Raw genomic sequence first — 24,116 nt, 5'->3', positions numbered from 1 at the left:
TATTTTTTTAATCCTTTAAATGACCATGACTTAAACCTGCGGAAGCATCTCCAGTTCTTACAAATCCAAGGATTTCCCTCAAGTTTAGCTTAGGTTTATAAACACCTAAGGCTGATCTAAGAAGGTAGCTCATAGTTTTATTTATTTATTTTTTAATTTGAGAGAAAGAGAGGGAGAGCGTGAGTGGGGGAAAGCGGCAGAGGAAGGCAGAAAGAGAAATCTGAGAGCCAACTCCAAGCTCAGTGCGGAGCCGGAGCCGGATGATCATGACCTGAGCTGCAATCAAAAGTCTGAGGCTGAAATGGCTGAGGCACCCAGACGCCCCGGAGGTGGCTCTTTCATTTGAAGAACAAGTTATATTAGTTTCCTATTGCTGCTCTAAGTCACCACAAACTTAGTGGCTTAAGGACTCCAACCTTTCAGCTGGCTGAAATGAGTCTCACTGGGCTAAACTCAAGCCGCTGGCAGGACTGCATTCGTTCTGGAGATCTGAGAGGGGAAGTCATTTCTTTCCCTTTCCTGGCTGCTGGAGGCTGCCAGTTTTCCTTGGTTGTGGCCACTTACATGACATGTAAAGGCAGCAAAGATGAGTTGTCCTTCTTACATCACATCACTCTGACCTATGTAGTCAAATCTCTTTCCGCCTCCCTCTTCCACTTTTAAGGACCCTTGTGATTCTATTGGGTCCCCTCAGATAATCTAGGATAATCCCCCATGCTTAAAACCTTAATTATATTGGCAAAGTCCTCTACATCACAGAAGGTAACATATTCACAGCTTCCTGAGATTAGGTTGTAGACTCTGTTGGGAGCCATCATTTTGCCTCCCAGAACACAGACTGGCACTGACTTCTATTACAATGTCTTAAATCCACTCCATTGGATCCAGTTATAGTCTGCATAATTATACTCTCTGTATTAAACCAGAAGACTTACAATTAACAGAAGGTATTACCATATAGGCCCTTAACACCTCTCATAAGACTGTAAGTGAAGCCCTTATCAGCCTATACTGCCTGACTTATGATTACCCATTCCATTCCAACTCTGTCATCTTGATGGGTAAGTTAAGCATTTACTTGGATAGCTCTTTGATGGCAGGGACTTCCACTTCTTCCTCCTCTAAATAACAATGACTTCTTTCTCCACTTCATCTGGGCAACTTGCATGGTCCTATTTTATACCTAAAAATATTCTTTTATATGCTCTCTCAAAAAAATCTAAAACAAATAGGTGTTGCTGTTTCCATTTTTTTTAAGTAAAAATAACAATTCTTTTAACTGTTTTTAAGTGAATTTCAGATTGAGTAAATCATGGGAGTTAGAAAATTCCTTAATGGAAGCAGAAGAGAACACGGGATATAAAGAGGAATGGAAGCAGCTGAGTAGCCCTGAAGCACAGAGCTTCTCCCGAAATGTGGCAGATTGGCTTAAGCAAGCCTAGGTTCCCTTCTGAAGGGCCTTGTGTCTTGCAATAAAGAATTAAGATTTATCATGGAGGTGATAAAAAGCCATTAAAAAGTATTTTGGCTGAATAACAGCTTGCTCAAATTTCTCTAGTATGGTTGTGGTAAATGCACTGAATGGCATTAAGACTGCACACACTACGTAGACTTGCTATAGCAATTAAAAGAACTTATAAATTCCTAATTAAATACTAGTAAAAGAGAAAAGAGGGGCTGAATCTGAGAGACACTTAAAAGGTAGACTACTTGGGATTTGAGAATCAAGATAATGCTGGAGAAGGATGACAGGGTAACTTTTAGGTCCCTACCTTGGGCAAAAAGTTGGTGTTGCAATTCACACTCAAGAAGAGGCAGGCCAATGTGGAATATACTGAGTTTGCAACATCTGGTGGAGGAGTCAATAAAGATGGCAGTTGAAAACATAAATCTGGAATGTAGAAGTAAGATCTTAGAGATTTAGAGTGGAAACCAATCACTCAGTTTACACGGAGAAGGAGAAGAAAGTAAAGAAAAAGAGTTGAGTGTTGAATCCTGCCATCACCTAAGCTCTACCCCACTATCTCTCACCAAAGTATTGCAATATTCTCCTCATGGGTTTCCTTCCCTCCAGCACATTTCTTCTCAAATACCACTGTCTCACAGTCAACACATTCATTTCTTTTTATAACATCCTCTTACTAAAAACTTTCAATAATTATTATCTACAGTTAAACCTTCAATCCTTGGTTTTGAAGCCTTGCCTTATTTTTCTTTCTACTGTCTCTCTCAGATAAATTGGTTTCTGCCAAATTGGTCTTCTCATTGTCCTGTGAACTTTTTCTACCATCATTTTTTGGTAACATCAACCTGCATTTATCTTTTACCAAAATCTAAACCATCTTTCACAGAACCAACTTTGTTCCTTTTCTTTGAAGAACACCTTCCTAGACCACTAGAGACCAGAGCAAATGCTATACTTAAAAAAAAAAAAAAAATCATGACCCTTAATTGCCTTTAATACACAATTGCTGATATTCAAGCACTTACCTAAGGTAATTGCCACTCAGAATTTTATTAGGTGTTTTGTTGGGTTTACAGCTAGAAGCATGTAAGTTCTGTGAGAGCAGGGGCTTTGTCTAGTTTAGTCACTGCTAAATCCCAAGAGTCTAGAATGATTCTAGACATGCAAGCATTTGGTGAATCAACAAATACTTCTCTATGTTCCTCATAATATCTGGTAAGAGCTTCTCACATAAAGGTTACTCAGCAATTATTAACTAACTACTTATTTAATATACTGATTTTATAAAGACAGATATATGAACAAGGAAGATACTATTCTTCAAGGAAAAATGGGAAACTGGAATTAGTTTTTTGGGAAAAAGAACAAACAGATAAAGCTCTAAAATGTTTCCAAAAACCCCATTGTAACCTGTACTCAATGCATAAAATACTATTGTCCTACTTTCTATGCTTTTTTTTTATTTTAAATTTTTTAAATGTTTATTTATTTTTGAGAGAAAAACAAAGACAGAGCATGAGCAGGGTAGGGACAGAGAGAGGAGAAGGAGATAGAGAATCTGAAGCAGGCTCCAGCCTCTGAGCTGTCAGCACAGAGCCCGACGCAGGGCTCAAACCCATGAACCGTGAGATCATGACCCAAGCCAACATTGGATGCTTGGCAGAATGAGCCACCCAGGCGCCCCTCTATGCTTATTTTAAAGAACATAAAAATGTGTGACATTTGGAAAATGGACTGTTGCAGATACAATAAGATGAGGTCATACTGGAGTAAGATAGGCCCCTACAGGACCCTCTGCATTAAAAAAGTACACATCTCTGTGGTAAAAGATTATTTTTTTCCTAATTTCTATCACAGAATTATTTTCTATAAACATATAAAACCTAAGTTTTTAACATTTCTTTTGGTTCACAAGATACAACTATGTTATGCAGTGTATGAAAACCAAAATGGTTCCAGAAGAAGCTACAAAATATCACTGCTTTAATTCTCAAAAAAAAAAAAAAAAAAAAAAAAAAAAAAGAAAAGAAAAGAGAAGAAAAGAAAAAGGAATTATCCTAGGCTCGTTGCTATGACCAATTGCTTAGTCCCATGGCTAAAAACATAACTTCAAATCTATAAGTAATTTCTTTAGCATTCCCAGTCGAGTGTGTTTCTGATTGGCTGATAATCCTGGAAGCACCTTTCAATCTGAAAGTTTTAGGATAAAGGGTCATCAACATGGTATCCCACAGAGGTTCAAGGAATTTACAAGTAATCCATGCAGAGTGTAAGTGGAGCACCTTTCTTTGGGGCTGATATTGACATCTCATCCTTCCAGGCTTATCAAGGGAAACACAATGAAAGAATATTTCAGTATCTTTGATACACAGTGCTTTCTATAGAAATACCAAGGTGGCCAATTATTTGAGCAATTAATCTTGTTATTTCATAAACCTATGCATCAATGAAAACAAAAAATAATTGTAATACACCTCTTTTGATATACATCACTAAATTGCAGATTTTGCTTGATTAAGTCTGAGCAGCATCAATCTATAATTTCTTTGGTAAAACAAATCTACCTTCTCCAAAACAATTGAAAATAAATGTTTTTTGTTTCCTTATTCATCATATGTTGGGTGACTGTCAATTCTTTTTTTTAAATTTTTTAATGTTTATTTATTTTTGAGAGACAGAGACAGAGCGTGAGTGGGGAAGGGGCAGAGAGAGGGAGACACAGAATCTGAAGCAGGTTCCAAGCAGTCAGCACAGAGCCCAACATGGGGCTTGAACTCATGGACCACGAGATCATGACCTGAACCAAAGTTGGCACTTGACATACTCAGCCACCTATGTACCCAGGTTACTGTCAATTCTTGAAAGAAGCTGTGGAATATTTTATAGCTAGTTATTTCACATCAAGCAATTGATATAAAATAAAAATATATATAAAAATTACTGGAGGTGCATGCCAATTTTATCTTTCATCTGAGTTTGTGGGAAATTTTCATTTTTAAAGAGACTCTTCAGAAATGCATGATTAAAATAAAGCACATTATATATCCTGTCTGACTGATAAAATGATCCAAAATCCACTATGTTGGATGAGAGGTAATTCTAGTTTCTTTACGTAACAAAACATACTTTGTAATGTATTTTGGAACTATTATTATATAAATTATCATTATATAACATTTATAATATGATTATGTGAAAAAAATAGTTTATATGTTGTTGACTNAAGATAATTTCAGGATAAATTACAGGATAATAATAACAATTTTTAAAAAGCTATTTTAGATTTTAAATGGTCTGTTTACAAATTATATACACCTATTTTGATGACAAAATTGCGTTAAGGGAGAGGAATTACTTTGGAGAAAGATGTATGAGTTGAGACCCAAATCAGTGAGGCTAATAAAATAATTTTAAGTTACATACGTTATTAGAGCTTAATTTATATTTTTCAGTCATCTTCCTCAGTAGTAAAGGCACTAACATCCTTCACTGCACCTGATTTATCATTTATTTATTTATTTATTTATTTATTTTAATATAATATATTGTCAGCTTAGCTAACATACATTGCGTACAGTGTGCTTTTGGCTTCGGGACTAGATATCCATGATTCATCACTTACATACAACACCCATTGCTCATCCCAACAAGTGCCCTCCTCAATCCACATCACCCACTGTTCCCCACCCCCCCCTCCCCCCATCAATCCTCAGTTTATTCTCTGTATTTCAGGGTCTCTTATGGTTTGCCTCCCTCTCTGAAACTAATTTTTTCCTCTTCCCCTTCCCCATGGTATTTTATTAAGTTTCCCAAATTCCACATGAATGAAAACATAGATCTGACTTTCTCTGCCTGACTTCATTCAGCATAATACCCTCCAGTTCCATCCACGTTGTTGCAAATGTCAAGATTACATTCTTTCTCATTGCCAAATAATATTCCATTGTATACATAAACCACATCTTTGTTACCCACTGGTCAGTTGATGGACATTTGGGCACTTTCTATAATATGGCTCTTGTTGATATAGCACTGTTCTAAACATTGGAGTACATGTGCCTCTATGAATCAGCACTCCTGTATCCTCTGGATAGACTCTTAGCAGTGCTATTGCTGGGTCGTAGGGTAATTCTATTTTTAATTTTTTGAGGAATCTCCACACTGTTTTCCAGAGCAGCTGCACCAGTTTGCAAGAAGTTTCCCATTTCTTCACATCCCCCTCAAAATCTGTTGCTTCCTGAGTTAAGTTTAGCCATTCTAACTGGTATGAGATGGTATCTCAACGTGGTTTTGATTTGTATTTCCCTGATGATGAGCAATGTTGAGCATCTTTTTTCATGTGCCTGTTGGCCATCTGGATTTTTTTTTTTTTTGGAGAATTGTTTATTCATGTCTTCTGGCTGTTTCTTCCCAGGATTATTTGTTTTTTGGGTGTTGAGTTTGGTAAGTTCTTTTTTTTTTAATTTTTTTTTAATGTTTTATTTATTTCTAGGAGAGAGAGAGAGAGAGAGAGAGCGTGAGCAGGGGAGGGTCAGAGAGAGAGGGAGTCACAGACTGAAACAGGCTCCAGGCTCCGAGCTGGCTGTCAGCACAGAGCCCGACGCGGGGCTCAAACCCACGAACTGCGAGATCATGACCTAAGCGAAAGTCGGACGCTTAACCGACTAAGCCACCCAGGCGCCCCGAGTTTGGTAAGTTCTTATAGAGTTTGGATTGTAACCCTTTATCTGATATGTCATTTGCAAATATCTTCTCCCATTCCGTTGGTTGCCTTTTAGTTTTGTTGATCGTTTCCTCTGTGCAGAAGCTTTTTTATCTTGATGAGGTCCCAAGCTCATTTTTGCTTTTATTTCCCTTGCCTTCAGAGATGTGCTAAGGAGTTGATGCTGCTGATGTCAAAGAGGTTGTTGCCTGCTTTCTCCTCTAGGGTTTTCCTTTCTCACATTTAGGTCTTTCATCCATTCTGAGTTTATTTTTGTGTATATATAAGAAAGTGGTCCAGTTTCATTCTTCTGCATGTTGCTGTTCAGTTCTCCCAGCACCATTTGCTAAAGAGACTGTCTTTTTTTTCCATTGGATACTCCTCTCCGCTTTGTCAAAAATTAGTTGGCCGTACATTTGTGGGTCCAATTCTGGATTCTCTATTCTATTCCATAGGTCTGTGTCTGTTGCTGTGCCAATACCATACTGTATTGATGATTACAGCTTTGTTGTAGAGGCTAAAGTCCAGGATTGTGATGCCTCCCACTTTGGTTTTCCTTTTCAACATGACTTTGGCTATTCAGAGTCTCTTGTGGCTCCATACAAATTTTAGGATTGTTTGTTTTAGCTCTGAGAAGAATGCTGGTGCAATTGATTGAGATTTCATCTAAAGTGTAGATTGTTTTGGGTAGTATTGACATTTTAACAATATTTGTTCTTCCAATCTGTGAGCATGGAATGTTTTTCCATTTCTTTGTGACTTCTTCGATTTCTTTCTTAAGTTTTCTGTAGTTTTCAGCTTACAGATCTTTTACATCTTTGGTTAGGTTTATTCCTAGGTATTTTATGGTTCTTGGTGCAACTGTAAAGGGAATATATTTCTTGATTTCACTTTCTCTTGGTTCATTATTAGTGTATAGAAATGCAACCGATTTCTGTACATTGATCTTATATCGTGCGACTTTGCTGAATTCATGTATCAGTGTTAGCAGCTTTTTGGTGGAATCTTTCAGGTTTTTCATGTAGAGTATCATGTCATTTGCAAAAAGTGAAATTTCTACTTATTTTTTTTTTTTTTTGCCAATTTGGATGCCTTTTATTTCATTTCTTTGTCTGACTGCTGAGGATAGGATTTCCTACATTGTTAACACTATGTTAAGCAACAGTAATGAAGGTGGACATCCCTGTCATGTTCCTGATCTTGGGGAAAGCTCTCCGTTTTTCTGCACTGAGGATATTAGCTGCGGGCTTTTCATATATGGCTTTCATGATGTCAAGGTATGTTTCTTCTATCCCCACTTTCTTGAGAGTTTTTATTAAGAAAGGATGTTGTATTTTGTCAGATGCTTTTTTTGCGTCTATTGACAGGATCTTATGGGTTTTATACTTTCTTCTATTAATGTGATGTATCACATTGATTTGCAAATATTGAATCAGCCTTACAGCTCAGGAATGAATCCCGCTTGATCATGTGATAATTCTTTTAACTGTTAAATTCGATTTGCTAGAATCTTGTTGAGAATTTTTGCATCCATGTTCATCAGGGATATTGGCCTGTAATTCTCCTTTTTAGTGGTGACTCTGTCTGGTTTGGGAATCAAGGTAATGCTGGCTTCACAGAATAAGTCTGGAAGCTTTCCTTTCATTTCTATTTTTTGGAATAGCTTGAGAAGAATAGGTATTAACTCTGCTTTGAAGCCCTGGTAGGATTCCCCTGGGAAGCCATCTGGCCCAGTATTCTTATTTATTGGGAGATTTTTGATAACTGATTTAATTTCTTCAGTGGCTATGGGTCTGTTCAAATTTTCTATTTCTTCCCATTTGAGTTTTGGTAGTGTGTGGGTGTCTAGGAAATTGCCCATTTCTTCCAGGATGTCCAGTTCATTGGCATATAATTTTTCATTGTATTCTCTAATAATTGTTTGTATTTCTGTGGTGTTGGTTGTGATCTTTCCTCTTTCATTCATGATTTTATTTATTTAGATTCTCTCTCTTTTCTTTTAGAGAAGTCTGGCTAGGGGGTTATCATTTTTGTTTATTCTTTCAAAAAACCAGCTCTTAGATTCATTGACCTGTTCTAGTGTTTGTTTGTTTGTTTGATTGATTCTCTATTGTTTATTTCTGCTCAAATCTTTATCATTTCTCTTCTTATGCTGGCTTTAGGGTTCTTTTGCTGCTCTACTTCTACTTCCCTTAGGTGTGAGGTTAGGTTTTGTATTTGGGATTTTTCTTGTTTCTTGAGATAGGCCTGGATTGCAATGTATTTTCCTCTTATGACTGTCTTTGCTGCATCTCAAAGGGTTTGGACTGTCATGTTTTCATTTTCATTTGCTTCTATATGTTTTTTAATTTCTTCTTTAATTGCCTGGTTGATCCATCCATTCTTTAGGATGTTCTTTACCTCCCTGAATTTGGAGGTTTTCTAATTTTTTTTCTTGTAGTTGATTTTAAGTTTCAGAGCATTGTGATATGAAAACATGCATGGTATGATATCAGTTCTTTTATATTTATTGAGGGCTGTTTTGTGACCCAGGTGATCTATCTTGGAGAATGTTCCAGGTGCACTCAATAAGAATGTGTATTCTGCTGCTTTTGGATGAAAAGTTCTGAGTATATATGTTAAGTCCATCTGGTCCAGTGTATCATTCAAGGCCATTGTTTCTTTATTTATTTTCTGCCTAGATGATCTGTCCATTGTTGTAAGTGGAGTATTAAAGTCCCCTGCAGTTACCATATTCTTATCAAAAAGATTCCTTATGTTTGTGATTTATATATTTGGGTGCTTCAAGTTGGGAGAATAAACATTTATAATGATTGGTTCTTTTTGATAGACCCTGTAATTATGATTAATGCCCTTCTTCATCTCTTGTTATAGTCTTTAACTTAAAATCTAGTTTGTCTGATATAAGTATAGCTACTCCAGCTTTCTTCTGACTTCCAGTAGCATGGATAGATAGATCTCCATGCCCTCACTTTCAATCTGCAAGTGTCCTTAGGTCTAAAATGAGTCTCTTATAGATAGTATATAGACGGATCTTGTTTTTTTTTTTTTTTTTAATCCATTCTGATACCCTATATTTTTTGATTGGGGCATTTAGTCCATTTACATTCAGGCTTATCATTAAAAGATTTGGAGTTAGTGTCATTGTGTTATCTGTAGATTTCATGCTGGTGGTGATGTCTCTGGTCCTTTGTAGTCTTTGCAGTATTCCACTCACAGAGCCCCTCTTAGGATCTCCTGCAGGGCTGGTTTAGTGGTCATGAACTCCTTCAGTTTCTGTTTGTCTGGGAAAACCTTTATCTCTCCTATTCTGAATGACAGTTTTGCTGGATAGAGGATTCTTGGCTGTATATTTTTCCTATTCAGCACATTGAATATTTCCTGCCACTCCCCTCTGGCCTGCCAAATTTCAGTGGACAGATCTGCCACTATCCTTATGTGTCTTAAGGCCCATTTGCCCCTAGCTGCTTTCAGAATTCTCTCCTTATCTTTGTATTTTGCCAGTTCCAGTATGGTATGACATGGTAAAGACCAGAATGTTGAATCTGAAGAGTGTTCTCTGTGCCTCCTGGATTTGGATGTATCCTTCCTTCCCCAGATTAGGGAAGTTCTCAGGTATATTTTGTTCAAATATATATTGGCCCCTTTCTCTCTCTTCTTCTTCTAGAAGTATTATGATATGGATATTATTATGTTTCATTCAATCACTTAGCTCTCTAATTCTCTCCTCATGGTCTAGTATTTTCTTACCTCTCTTTTCCTTGGCTCCATCATTTCCATAATTTTATCTTCTATTTCACTTATTCTCCCCTCTGCTTCCTCCATCCTTGCTGTCACTGCATCTAGTTTATTTTGCACCTCATTTACAGCATTTCTTAATTCATCATGACTATTTCTTAGGTCCTTGATCTCTGCAGCAATAGAATATCTGCTGTCTTCTATGCTTTTTTCAAGCTGGACTACTAATCTTATGACTATTATTCTAAATTCTTAATCAGATATATTGTTTATATCTGTTTTGAGCAATTCTCTAGCTTTCATTTCTTCCTAGAATTTCTTTTGAGGAGAATTCTTCCATTTCATCATTTTGGCTAGTTTTCTATCCTTTACATGTATTAATAGTTTGTTATGTGTCCTGCACCTGTGAGCACTACTATATTAAAAAGGGGTCAGACATTGTCCAGGGCCTGGCCCTTCAGGAGGTTTTTGGGGTATGCTGCACTCTGTACCTGATTTATTAAAACTACAATGTATATCAGTTTTTCCAAATTAAATTTAGTCCACATTAAGAAAAGTTTTCTGTTCTGTTGGATCCTCTTTTATTTTTTTTATACATTTTCTTAATGTTTTATTTATTTCTAGGAGAGAGAGAGACAGCGTGAGCAGGGGAGGGTCAGAGAAAGAGGGAGTCACAGACTCTGAAACAGGCTCCAGGCTCTGAGCTGGCAGTCAGCACAGAGCCCGATGCGGGGCTCGAACCCACGAACCATGAGATCATGACCTAAGCAAAAGTCAGATGCTTAACCTACTAAGCCACCCAGGTGCCCCTGTTGGATCCTCTTTTAGAAGCATCATAAATACATAGGCTTTCACTAATTAAGGTAATTATTTTCACAGATGCATGGACAGTGTCACTTATCCCCTTGAAATGCCATTAATTCACACACACACACCACACACACACGTTGTGTATGTGTATGTATATATATATATACACACACCCACATTTATATAACTATATATATAACTATATATGTGTGTATATATATAAAACATTTGCATTTTGCTTCTGAATAGGTCAAGGGTGGCTTTACCTTTTCTCACAAAAAAGAGATTCTCTACAATCAGGAAATACAAACTGTTGGATCCCTTAAGGCACAAAATATGGTATGGCTGTTTTTGGTTTTTTTTTTAAGCTAATAACTCACATATTGTCATTTATATTCCGCATGCATTCTTGTTTTCTGAGTTCTTCTCTGGCCACCTTTAGCTCATTGATTGGTTCTGCCACTCGCAGCGTTGGCTCCAAAGGCTTGTAGCGCTGTTCCAGTACTTCAGTGATATCACGGAATGGTCCCTGACAAGAAAGAATGAGGAAATATTTTATTATGGAAGTTTTTGTCATATTATTGATGACTAAGGGTGTTGAATATCTGTGAAGTATAGCATGTTTACCAAATTATCTTTTAAGAACAAGCTGTTCTCTGAATTAGAAAATTCATTCAATTAGTAAATACATAAGAGGGTGCCTGGGTGGCTTGGCTCAGGTCATGATCTCATGGTTAGTGATTTCAAGCCCCACGTTGGGCTCCATGTTGTCAGCACTTGGGATTCTTGACCTCTCTTTATCAAAATAAATAAATAAGCTTTAAAAGAGTACATAAGAATATCCTCAAGAAATAGTCACATAGTAGAAGCGATTATATTAAAATATTTGATATTAACCAGAATTTCCTTACTTACATCAAAAGACTTTTCATGCTAAAATTCTTAAATTTGTAGTTAAGTTACTTTGTTTTCTAATTTTAGAAAATGTTTCTTCTGGTATAATTTTAAGAAAATTCTCTCCCTTTGTGAGCAAGTAAAAGTATTAGGAAAACTTCTGAGCATTGCTTTTAACAAGGTCTCTTATAAATAGAAATAAGGTAGGAAGTGTTTTTTCATTAAAGTAAAACTTGGAGTTTAATGCCACAAGTTATACTTAATTGGTGATCCTCCAAAACACAGAGGGGCCATAATTTTAATTAATTTAAGTGTTCTTTATTTAAAATTCTAAATTCTATTCCATAATAACTCTGATACAATAGCAACTATTTAATGACACAAATACATAGCAGAGGAAAGTGCATAAGCTGCAATAGTGAAAACTGTTTTACAACATATTGTACCTTTAAATTAGTAGTTACTTACACTAATTATTAGAATCCACTGGTTGTCTACTTGGTATCATATTAGGTACAATACAAGTCAGAAGTGGCTCTAGATTCTTTATGCCGTTAATTATATGCTGATTTCTTTTTTATCACTATTGTTGTGCAGAAGAGAAGTGATATAAAGTGGACAAAGATTCCTAATCATATTCCTTATTCTTAAAGATCTCTTCTTTAAATAGGTTATCACTAACAAGACACAGCTGGAGCTATTGCAAGCACTGAGTGAAGACTGTGGGGCTAATAAAAAGAAATGATTCACGCCTCATTTATGTTCACTTATGTTTTACATTAATAGAAACCAATAATAGGAACCAGTTACCATAAAAGTCATGGACCGTAAATAACACAAATGGCAAATAAGTATCATCTAGTACTTTTCACAGCTGGACAGGAGGATTGCTATATTTGAAAGTAGTTAATGGATTTTTATTGGAACTTTTCTTTTTAAAGATACAGTAACACGATTCCAAGTTCACTATTAAGAAATCAAATGGCACTTTTTTTTTTTAACAGACTCTTAACGTTTTACTTTGAGAAATTCTAGGGCTTAGAAATTAATTCTTGGTTGTGTTATCAGGGGAAAATTATTTCTCTAGACCTTTTTCCCTCATATATATGATGGAATAATAACTATGTCACAAAGTTGCTCTTCCAATATATAAGATAATGTAAGTAACACTCTTAGCATTCTACTGACAACATTTCCAAAGTTTGATTTTATTTGCCTCCAACCAAATCCTGATTATAAAGGTCAAATATATGTATATTCTTCTGTATTTTTAATAACCAATCTTACTATATAGTCATCTTGTATTTTTAAACTATTCTCAAAGCTTAAATAATAATGAAGTTATATTTCAAACTCCTAGCATTGCCTCTTAGGTTTAAGAAATTTACCTTACAAATACAGACAGATCATCAGAGTATAAATATTATCATTTGGAGTAGAGCATATACAATCTTAAATTTCCCTAATGATGTATGTAGCTTTATATTATTAGATAACATATAGGAAATGTGGCTTAGTCCAACAAAATCACAAAGGTAAATATCCCATTCAGTGAAAACAAGAATGGAAAGAAGGAAAAAAGAAGAAAAGGATGTGAGGAAAGGAGAAGCCAAAGAAAGCTGAGAGAGAAGAAGGTGGTATGAAAAGATAGGTTGAGAAAGAATGGGAAGGGAGGAAATACAATGGTGCACAGCGGAGAAAGGAAGGCCAGGGATAGGAATAAGGAGATAGGACAGGAAGGAAAGAGAAAAAGAACAAAGGGTAGAGAGGAAAAGTTAAAAAAAAAAAAAAGGAAGAGAAAAGGAAGCAGAAAAGGAAAAGAAGAAAATTAACAAGGAATATTATTTTGTGGTTTGGTAGATTAAGGTAATTTCTGAGTCTGTGTGTATAAGTATACACATATGTATGATACAAATCTGCGTATGTATCCATATATACACACATATAAAATCTTCCATATATATGTATACTCCATAAGTCTATATATACATGTATATCTTTATATGAATGTATATATTTTTTTCTGTGTGTCTTCATATATATACTATTGTGATACAATAGGAAATATATATTGTATGGTCTTTGTCACTGATTCCTAGCATGGGCTTCCTAAAATGCTTAGGATCTCCTGAGTCTTGGGGTGCCTTTGTTATTCACAGTAAGATTACAACTAAGAGTATGCTAATGAGGTGATTTAGACCCCAAGACAGTCTCATGATGGGACTGGTCGCCAGAAACACCAAGTGATTAGAAGGTTGAAGTTTCCAGCATCATCTCTCATCTCCAGTGAAAGCTAATGGAGTTTGAGATTGAACTTTATAATACTCTTACATGGAGATTTGATGAGCTTCCCAACTGGCACACACATCTATGTGCTGGGAGAGAGTGGTGCACCCCAACTCCATGGGAATAGAAGCCTGTGTACTCTGGACCCTTTCAGACTTCACTCTATGTTCCTCTTCATCTGGCTGTTTACTTGTTAACCTTTACAATAAAGTATATGTAAATAAAATGTCTTCCTGAGTTCTTGAACCATTCTAGCAAATTATCAAACCTTAGGTTGGGATCAGGGGACCCCTCAGTTTATAGCCAGGTCATTAAGAAGTATGGAAGACCAGAAATTGCTACTGGTATGTGAAGTGAAGGACAGTTTTGTGGGGTCAAGCCCTTAGGCTGTGGAGTCTGCATGAATCCTTGGTAAAGAGTACCAGAACTGGCTTGAATTGTTTGGATGTCAAATGGTATTCAGAGCATCAGAGAACTAGTTGTTGGTGTTGGAAAATACCTCAATCCCACACATATATATTTCCCATACATATTTACACATTTATTATATTTATTAACTATATTTCTTATATAAATATATATGTATACATCTTCTATACAAATGCATATAACCATTTTTACATGTATATTTTTATATACATATAAAAACTGTTCACATATATTATTCACATATACCATATATATAGCTATATGTATATATTTTCCATATGCATTCCATTAATACTAAATACCTATAAGTATAAATAGAATGCTATGGTGGGAAGCCATGTAAAGTAATAAAAGTGGTTGTATTGAGAAAAGTACATTGATAGAGATGCAGAGTGAATACAAACTAGTATAAATAAGCCATATTATAGAAGTGTAAAAAAGCAAAGCAAAGCAGTAAAGTTAATATAAATTTTATACCAGTGCTATAAAATTCATATAAAATGATATTAAACGTGCACGGTTAACGTTGTGAATATTACACAGTGTGGCAGTTTGGCTTGGATGACCGCTAGAGTATTTCCAACTCAGAAATATTTTATACCTATATCTTATTAATACCATATAATTTCCACATTTCCTAGAAGTTGCATTCAGAATTACCCCTATGAATTCTCTGCAGTACCAACAGCTATCCCATTGAAGATAGCATAATATACAGATTATATTTTATATGTTATATCTGATAACTTTGCAAGCACTGAACACTTAATACACAAGCAATGAAGATACTAGAATTATTTTACTTACAGAATAACTAATTAAATTGCTCATTCTGCGGGTATCATGATGGTACCTATAAATAGTAATAGGCATAATTCAAATGGTAAAAATTCAGTTACTTATAAAATTCAATTTATATTTGTTTTCAAAACTATTTTAAATGCCTTTATTAGAGGACTAGTGTAACCTATGATGAAACCATACTCTGAAGGTATGTTACAAAATAAACTAAAATGTTTCCAATTATCTCTCCCTTGTTTTCTTGCTCAATTCCACTCTGCGTGTCATTCTATTTCAGAAAGAGGGAGAATATTTAGCTTCTATGTCTTTTTGGAGGGATTTTTTTATAGCTCTTTCTATAATATAGTGTATACCATCAGTTAATAGTATTTCCTTAAATAGTATTAATTATCAGTTAGTAGCTTTAAGAGAACAAAAGACGCACAAAATAAAGGGAACAAAAGACCCAGTTATAGGAAATGAATACATAACATATCACAAATAAGGCTTGGATGAAGTGTCTCACTGCAAGCTGAGGAAATGGCTGTGTGTGAGAAAAGCAATCTCTAGGATGGCTGCCAGTGATCCCACTTTGGGATTCAAGCCCTTGTGTGGACTACACTTACTACATTAAAAAAATAGAATATGGCAGAAGTAAGGGGATGTCACTTGCGTCATGAGGTCATAAAAAGGCTGAGGCTTCCATTTTGAGAACTCTCTGAATCATCTCCTAGATCATTCCCCTGAGGGAAGCCAGCTGCAGTGAGGCAGTAGTGTAGAGGCCAACGTGAGGGGGGATGAGATATGAAAACAACCAACTATACGAGTGACCTTGCAAGAGGCTCTCCTCATCCTTCCTTTCTTCCCTACAGTTGAGTTTTCACATGAAATCATAGCCTTGGCTGGCACATTGATTGCAACTTCATGAGAGATCTTGAGTCAGAGGTACTCACCAAAGCTGTACCTACAATACGCCAGTTTCTCACAGAAACTGTGAGATAAGCAATGTGTTAGTTTAAGCCATCAGGTTTTGAAGCCTTTTATTATATAGCAAAAGATGGACAGAGGCAAGTGCATGTAGGGAACTACCAGGTACGAGTTCCAGAAGTCTGGCCATGAAAATCAAAATCAACCCAATTCTAGGCTGATGCCACCTGGTGGCAATTGTCTACTCCAGATTAAATATTGATGGGGATGATAGAATTGTTGCTTTCTGGGGCTTTCAGGACAGTGACTATCATCACCCAACACACCCCACTCTATCCTTTAGCCCTAGGAAGTCATTTGCTAATCTGGTATAGAGATTGGTATATAGATACCAACACACAGGGAAGATTTTTTTGTATCTGCTTGAGTCCTGCATTGTTTTCAGTCCTCTGTAATTCTCCAACTTGTACTTTTTAAATTACTCAAACTTAAATTATGTTTAAAATTGTTTATGAAGATGTGAATCATCACATGAGATGTTAAATAAAGTTGATAATACATCTTATTTTTCTAGCAGCATGTTATAACAAGTACTGTTATAACAATATTTTTACAGAAAAAGAGTAGATCCTAGCCAAAAATCCTATGTGTTAACTCCATACCTGAAACAATGAAATTCAGTACTACAGAAATATTTGATTACTTCCTTGGTATATATTTGAAACATACTCTGTATTTATTAGAGTTAGATTCCATAAAACCTAATTTTCCTTTCTTATCACAAAGAAAAAGCAACACAACAATAACCTTTAAAAAAAGTCGACAAGAATACAATCATTGACAGAATTCTTACGTAGGACTAATGAGTACCTGACATGGCTTCCTATCAATGGGGGGCAGAAATTTGGATTCAGGAAAGGAGTGGGGACTTGTACACGCCAGCCAGTGGCTAACACTGACGCCGATCTTCTTAACTTTAGGCCTTTGGCTTATTAAGGGCTTTGCCTTCTGTAACCGCAGTTCCCATGGATCAGGATATTTTCTGAATGGTGAATTGTATATACCTGGAATCTAAAGAAAAAGAACATAATCTTGATGTTTGTATTTAATTTTCACATGACATAAAAGGAAGATAAAATTATATCATTACAAGTTTCATATGTTTAAGGGCTATTTTTAAAATAGAACTCTAGTTCTTAGCTAGAGGCTGACTTCAGATTCATCAAAGGAGATTGCAAGTACTCACTTTGTCTCTGCTCCAGACTAACAATTTTAGAATCATCCATAGTTAAAGACTAAACGTGTTAAAAACCACTGAGCAATAAAGTCAGTTGAGCACTGACTCCATCTAGCTCAGGTCAGGATCTCATGGTTTGTGAGTTGAGGCCCTCCATCAGGCTTGCTGCTGTCAGCTCAGAGCAAATTTCAGATCCTCTGTCCCCCCGTTCTCTTTGCCCTCCCCCCCCCCAATGAATAAATGTTAAACAACAACAACAAAACTCCACTCAGCTCTAGCTTCTGTCTGGCACAGATGGTATATTTTATATAAATCTATTTAAGAAAACATAAAAGAAGGACATTAAGTCATTGTTTCTGTCTTGTGACCATTGACTATGTATGTGTGTGTATATATATATGTGTATATATACATATATATTTAATCATACCATTCGCTCATACAACTCAACTATGCAATGGTTGAACCAGTTTCAGGCACAAAGCATGCTCAATAAATACTTGTTTTAATGGTTATGCATTATACAACCTGTTTAGTGGCAGCTATTTTAAGTTCTTTAAAATAATAATCAAAACGGTATCTTATATTAAGTGTTGTACTTATGAAGTGTCATATACCCTTAATGTTCTTTCATTGACTTTGTCACCCACTGTATCAAAATAGTCCGCTTACGTATTAGCCCGGTACCTGCTATGCAATAGAGGTTCAACAGAGGTGTGTACAACAAATGTTAAATTCAAGCTTAGCAGACGTTCATTCTCTGAAAACTCAGTGGTGCTTGAGTATACAAAATATATAGAACCATATTTTGATACTTTTTTCATATATACAAATACATAATCATAAGGATAACTTGCATTTAAAGCATAGTATTGATGTGTTTTGGTTTCTGTGTAGATACTCTAGACTAATGTAAAGAATGTATCCATTAAATCCATATATTTTTCCTACTATGTGCTTTTCTCTTATGCCACCATTGTATGCATAAACTTTTCTGGTCACTATATTTACCTGATGGAATCAGCAGCTCCAAAGTAGTATGATTACCTAAGATTGTTGTCTTTGAAAAATCATCCTAAGAAAATTTTGTATTTCTTTTTTAAAAAAATTTTAATGTTTTATTTATTTTAGAGAGGGAGAGACAGACAGACACAGAGAGAGAGACAGAGTGTGAGCAGGGGATGGGCAAGAGAGAGGGAGACACAGTATCTGCAACAGGCTCCAGATTGGAGCTGTCAGCACAGATCATGATGCAGGGTTTGAAATCATGAACTGCGGGATCATGACCTGAGCCGAAGCTGGATGCTTAACTAACTGAGCCACACAGGCGCCCCCAAATTTTTGTATTTCCAGCCTAATAACTTCAATTAAGTGTTAGCCTTTGTCTAAAACCAGTTGAGGCTACAGTCAGTGTCCTATCCCTAACGCTTCATTAATAGCCTGGGGACATTTTGCTCACAGTTTCTACCCACCTACCACATTGTTTCATAATCACCTTTGTGTGTATCAGTCTTCCCCAAACCAGCAGCTGGAGCACAGAGCCTCTGTTTTAGGCATTTCTGTATCCCCATGGCCTAGAGAGGTACTTGGTACATAGTAGACATTCAAAAGAATAAATGCTAAGTGTGGTTGTGCAGAATAATGACGTGCTGTTTAGAAAGGCCCATGAAGCCTCTCTTCTTTCCAAGAAGACTCTTGTTTTCCAAAACCACATCAATATCTCAGTAAAATATCAGGTTTATTTTAAAATCTTATCAACTTCTTTCAAGGAATTATAGATTATACTCTTTTTATCTTTCTTAACGTATTAGTTTCAAAGTGCTTTCAAACACATTGTGAGCTAGAACTAAATTATCACAGACCCATTGAGTCACCTCTAACTCAACTTTTCCTGTTACAGTTGAATTTTATTAGGTAAAATGAAACCAATGTAAATATATTTAAATATCTTAAAAATAGTCTTAAACTGGATTTTCTTTGGGATTTTTTTCCCTATATAATTTATACAAGAAAAAAAGCTTTTTGAAAACATTATGGGTAATCGTATAAACCATAGTTTATGTCATACTAACACTGTCTCAGTATAATACTAAAAATCAAATAAGGCAGATTCATTAAACAGTTTAAATGATGTCAATTAAAGAAAGTATGTACACATATAGTTAAAAGAGTTTTTAGTGTAATTTTTAAGTGGGTGATAATTTTTAAAATGATTTTTAGGGTAATTTTCTATGATGAGAATGTACCTATTATAATGAGAAAAAACACAATATTATATTAAAAAGACTACTCTGACATAAAATATAACTAAATCTCTATAGTCCATGAGAAAGGAGGATGCCATTCTATTTCATGATGATCTAGCTAACTTAAGTCTAGTAGTTTCTCATTTCCACAACCTTGCAGATTAAAATCGTAAAATACATACAATTTAACTAGGTTATAATTTATCACTTAAAAATGTCTATCTACTTCAATAACTGCTATTAACTTTACCCCATTAGAAATCTTTTTTGGTCTCCTTCCACATTTGCATGCACATGTATACATAGGCTAGATGGGAAATGCAAATAGATCAGTAGACATGATAGCCTTCTTAAATTATATTTTGCAACCTATATGGAGACCTCCTCATGTGTATTCTCTTTGCAATTTAAATCAAATATAGGTAGAAAATATATTTTAATTGAATTTAAAATGTATCATTTAAAATCTTCAAGGTGTCAGTTATTTTAGAAATTAATTTAATACATTTGCTAACTTACGTCAATGAAAACAGTCCAGCCCTCCCTCAGTCTCTACAGCAAGCAAATACTCTATTTATTTATACTGATACAGTATTCGTTTAGCTGTTACTTCTTTAAGTAAATAAAACAATCCTAACTTACTATTGTCTCAATTGCTACATGTCACAATGCAGCATGTAAGCCACCGGTGAATAATGGTTTGTTGTTGATTTTTTAAAATATTACTATGAGTCACAAAAGACAAAGTTAATCCTAAGGGACCATGACATATTTTTCAGTTTTCACATTTTTCACAACTTAGAAGGGCTACTGCCAAGCTAGCTTTTGGGACTTCATTTTCAGCAATAATTTTCTAGAGTGACCAACACTATGGGGAAATCTGTGCTAACTGTTAAAAAAAAAAAAAAAAAGCCTACAACTGAGTTATTTGCAGTACTGTCATGCTAACATTCAACTCAATAAGACCCAAGAAATCTCAGGAGAGGACTCTGCTAATAGCTTCTTACTGACCTCCTTGCATCAGGCTGGGCTGCTGACTGGTGGCCCAGTGGTGAATACGGCAAATGAGGTGTGAAAGCACTGATTTTTTTTAAAGGCTATGATTCTGACTCGTCAAAAGGAAAAAAAAAAGGCAATGAGTTATATAATAGATATATATTTTTCTTGAATTCCCCCCTTCAGACCCTCTATCATGGGAACTTAAGCATGACCTGGAATATTAATTATGTCAGGTTGAGCAACGAGCAAATGTACCATTTGTTACCCAGTCACCCTTAGCATCACATTAATATCTTGAACCATTCCATATTTCTAACAATCAGTTGCTCTTTTCTTCTCAGTTTTTATTCTTTATAAGTATTGTGTGGGAGAGTACTTTAAAAAAATACAGTTGGTTTAAAAACAAGTGGATGGTAGATCTGAAGCATTTACTGTTTTATTTCATGGAGAATGTTTTTATGGTCATTTCCCACTCATCCACAGAACTTCATTTTGCCTGGAGGAAGCTATTTTCTCATTTTTTCTTCTTCTCTCTGTTATTGAGGTTTACTTTTAAAACAAGTTTCTGTAAAATACAAGGAATTTGAGGCATGACTGTGTACCCCTACAACTTCCAAAGCAGACTGCCTAGCATTTCAATTTAGGATTCTGCCATCTAGAAATAATGATTTGTCATAATTTGAAAGTAACTGCTTATTCAGGAATGAAGAGCTACTAAGAACACAGGAGAGGTGGGAGCATTCAAGTTTTACTTCTGCAAGTGACGATTACACAGGAAATGGGAATTGCGGATTGCCGCATAAAGGAACACAATTAAAAAAAAAAGTATTTCCTTGGACCCGGACTCAGAATTTGTGAGCATGGGGGGAGATATGTGGTTCTAAAGAGGGGGGCTGATTGAAATATGTTCAGGTTCTAAGTTTGAATAAAAACTGTTTTACAAATTAGACTCTAAGCCAGCTCAGAAGAGTAGTAAAGACCTCTAATAAGTAGGAGAGTAAAAGTGGTCTTGAGACTGTGAATGAAGTATTTGTGAGGCTAAGGACTCTGCTGAATCAACACTGACCAGTGCACTTCATCATCATTATCAGGACATACTAGTGCCAGGGGGTTTATAAAAATCCCACTCAGCAAATAATTGCCCTGCTGTTAGGAGATAGTCAGAGTGTTAATACACTGTCACAGTCCAGTGTTTAGTAAGATATTCTACATTCAATTACTCTTGCTGAGAACTCAAAGGAAACATGGTCATTTCTCAGCTACAATGGTTATGCCTCCACATGCATTTCAGACAATAGTCATGTTACCCCTCAGTCGCAGGACCCCAGAAGGAATAAGAATTTCATGGGAACATTCGGTATTCACCAAGAATAGATTTGGTATAAAATTTATCTATATAAAGCAATATGAAAAAAAAAAACCCTACTAATGACACATGGTTTACTCTTCTGTTACTTCAGTTAAGAGGTAGAATTTTTAAATGGTTTGAGTCAAAGTACAGAGTGGTGTCATGTTGAATCAAGACTCCAGATGTAGCTGGCTTCATTAGTTTAGCAAATGATATTTATAAATCATTTTGATATCTTAATTATTATTATCATATATTAAAATGATTTCATTAAATATTGAATAAGACAAAGAAATTTAAATAAAATACCATCTTCTATATACTAATTCAATTCAATAAGTACTTAGTAGCTACTAACTTAGAAACACTTTATTGGATCTAAGGTGGGTACAGATGAATAAAAAGAGATCACTCCCATCAAGCCATTCTCAGTGCTGGTGGAGGGAGGCTTAGGAGAGTGATTTTGTGACTGATAATAACATAGCCAGCCTGTAGTAAGTAACCTCTAATTACTGTTGTAGAAGAGGTATACACCAGAGGTTATGGGAAAGGTATTCATCTTTTAGAAAACTCTATGGAAAAAGTATCTAGCTTTGTTCTAAGGATGGTTAGAATTTTGGCAATAAAAAGGGGAAGTAAGGCATTCCAAGCTAAGAGAAGGGTAAAAATAAAGACAAACATATTTGTGGGAAAACACAGTGTAGTTGTTCAGTGAACATCACATTGGCCAGTGTAAGCATGAAGCTATAGTCAGAGATGAGATTATAAAGATAAATTGGGGCCAAAGTCTAGAAGGCTGCAAATTGCAGTTACTTTTTGCATAAATGGGAGTCTATTGATTTTCACATTCTCCTTTCAAAGGTAAACTGAGGAGTAAGTCTTAAGCAGGCCCTACTAGTATATGAAGTCTACAGAAACAGACTCCATGAAAACACTGGTGTAAACCACAATACAAAGAGACAGAACTAGTATCAGATATGGCAGTATTGGAATTATCAGAACAGAAATGACTGTCGTTTAAAATGACTATGATTAATATGTTAAGGGATCCAGTGGATAAAGTAGTTAGTAGGCAAGAACAGGTAGGCAATGAAAACAGAGACATGGAAATTCTAAGAAAGAATCCAAAGAAAATGCCAGGGATCAAAAAATATGGTAATAGTAATAAAGACTGTTATTGGTGGATTTTTTTTTTTTTTTGGAGACAGGACATGGCTAGGAAAGGAATCTTTGAGCTTGAGGATATGTCAGCTGAAACTTCCAAAATGGAGAGGCAAAGAAAAAAAATGTCTGATACAAATACAATAAGAGTATCTAAGAAAGGTAGGACAACTACAAAAGGTATAACATGCACATAATGGGAACATCTAGAAGAAGGAAGAGAGAAAGCAGCAGAAGACATATTTGAAGTAATGATGACCTTCCCAATTTAATATCATTTCCCCAAATTAATATCATACCTCAACACAGATCCAAGAAGTTCAGAAAACACCAACTGAAATAAATGGCAAATAAACACAAAAACAAACATCCCTAGACATATCATATTCAAAATCTTATGAGAAGCAGAGGTGATAAGCACCTTATCTACAGGGGAGCAATGATAAGAATTACATTCAACTTTTCTTTAGAAATCATGCAAGTGAGATAAGAGTAGAATAGAATATACCATCCAGAGTGAACCCTAATGTAAACGATCGACCTTAGGTAATAATGATGTGTGGGGGTAGAGAGTATATGGCAACTTCCTGATCAAATTTGTTGTGAACCCAAAACTGCTCAAATGATAAAAAGCCTATTAAAAATAGTTAAGCATATGCTTAGCGTAAAATACAACAATTCCATTCTTGGGAATCTGTACAAGAGAGCTGAAAAATATGCCCACACAAAGACTTGCATGCAGATGTTTATAGCAGCATTATTCACTGATGCAAAGATTGAAATGGAACAATCCAAATGTTCATCTACAGATTAAGAAATTAACTGAATGTTGTTATCTGTAGAACAGAACACTATGCAACAATAAAGAGAAATGAAATACTAATATGTGCTATAGCATGAAAGAATCTCAAAAACATTATTCTAAATAAAAGGAGTTAGATACAGTACCACATATTATATAATTTCATTTCTATAAAATGGTCCAGAAAAGGCAAATGGAGATTAAGAGATGGGTATAGACACGAGGTGTATAGGAAGTCTCCCTACCTTCTGTTCAATTCCGCTATGAACCTAAACTACTCTAAAAAAAAGTC

The 24,116-nt window shown here is 35.4% G+C and overlaps 1 protein-coding gene across 1 annotated transcript in view; it reads right to left on the bottom strand.

Moving 5' to 3' along the window:
* Positions 1-24,116, bottom strand: part of SPATA17 (spermatogenesis associated 17) — a 181,913-nt gene that overhangs the window by 68,883 nt on the left and 88,914 nt on the right. Inside the window, exons 7-8 of the mRNA XM_077759492.1 lie at positions 16,902-17,102; positions 11,096-11,244 (exon numbers count right to left, since the gene is read on the bottom strand). Coding sequence (XP_077615618.1) covers positions 11,096-11,244; positions 16,902-17,102 — 350 coding nt within the window. The remainder of the gene's footprint in view (positions 1-11,095; positions 11,245-16,901; positions 17,103-24,116) is intronic.

Source organism: Crocuta crocuta, unplaced genomic scaffold, assembly GCF_008692635.1.
Source record: "Crocuta crocuta isolate KB4526 unplaced genomic scaffold, BGI_CrCroc_1.0 scaffold556, whole genome shotgun sequence".
In the NCBI taxonomy this organism is placed as follows: domain Eukaryota; kingdom Metazoa; phylum Chordata; class Mammalia; order Carnivora; family Hyaenidae; genus Crocuta; species Crocuta crocuta.
This window is presented reverse-complemented; position numbering and strand designations above follow the sequence as displayed.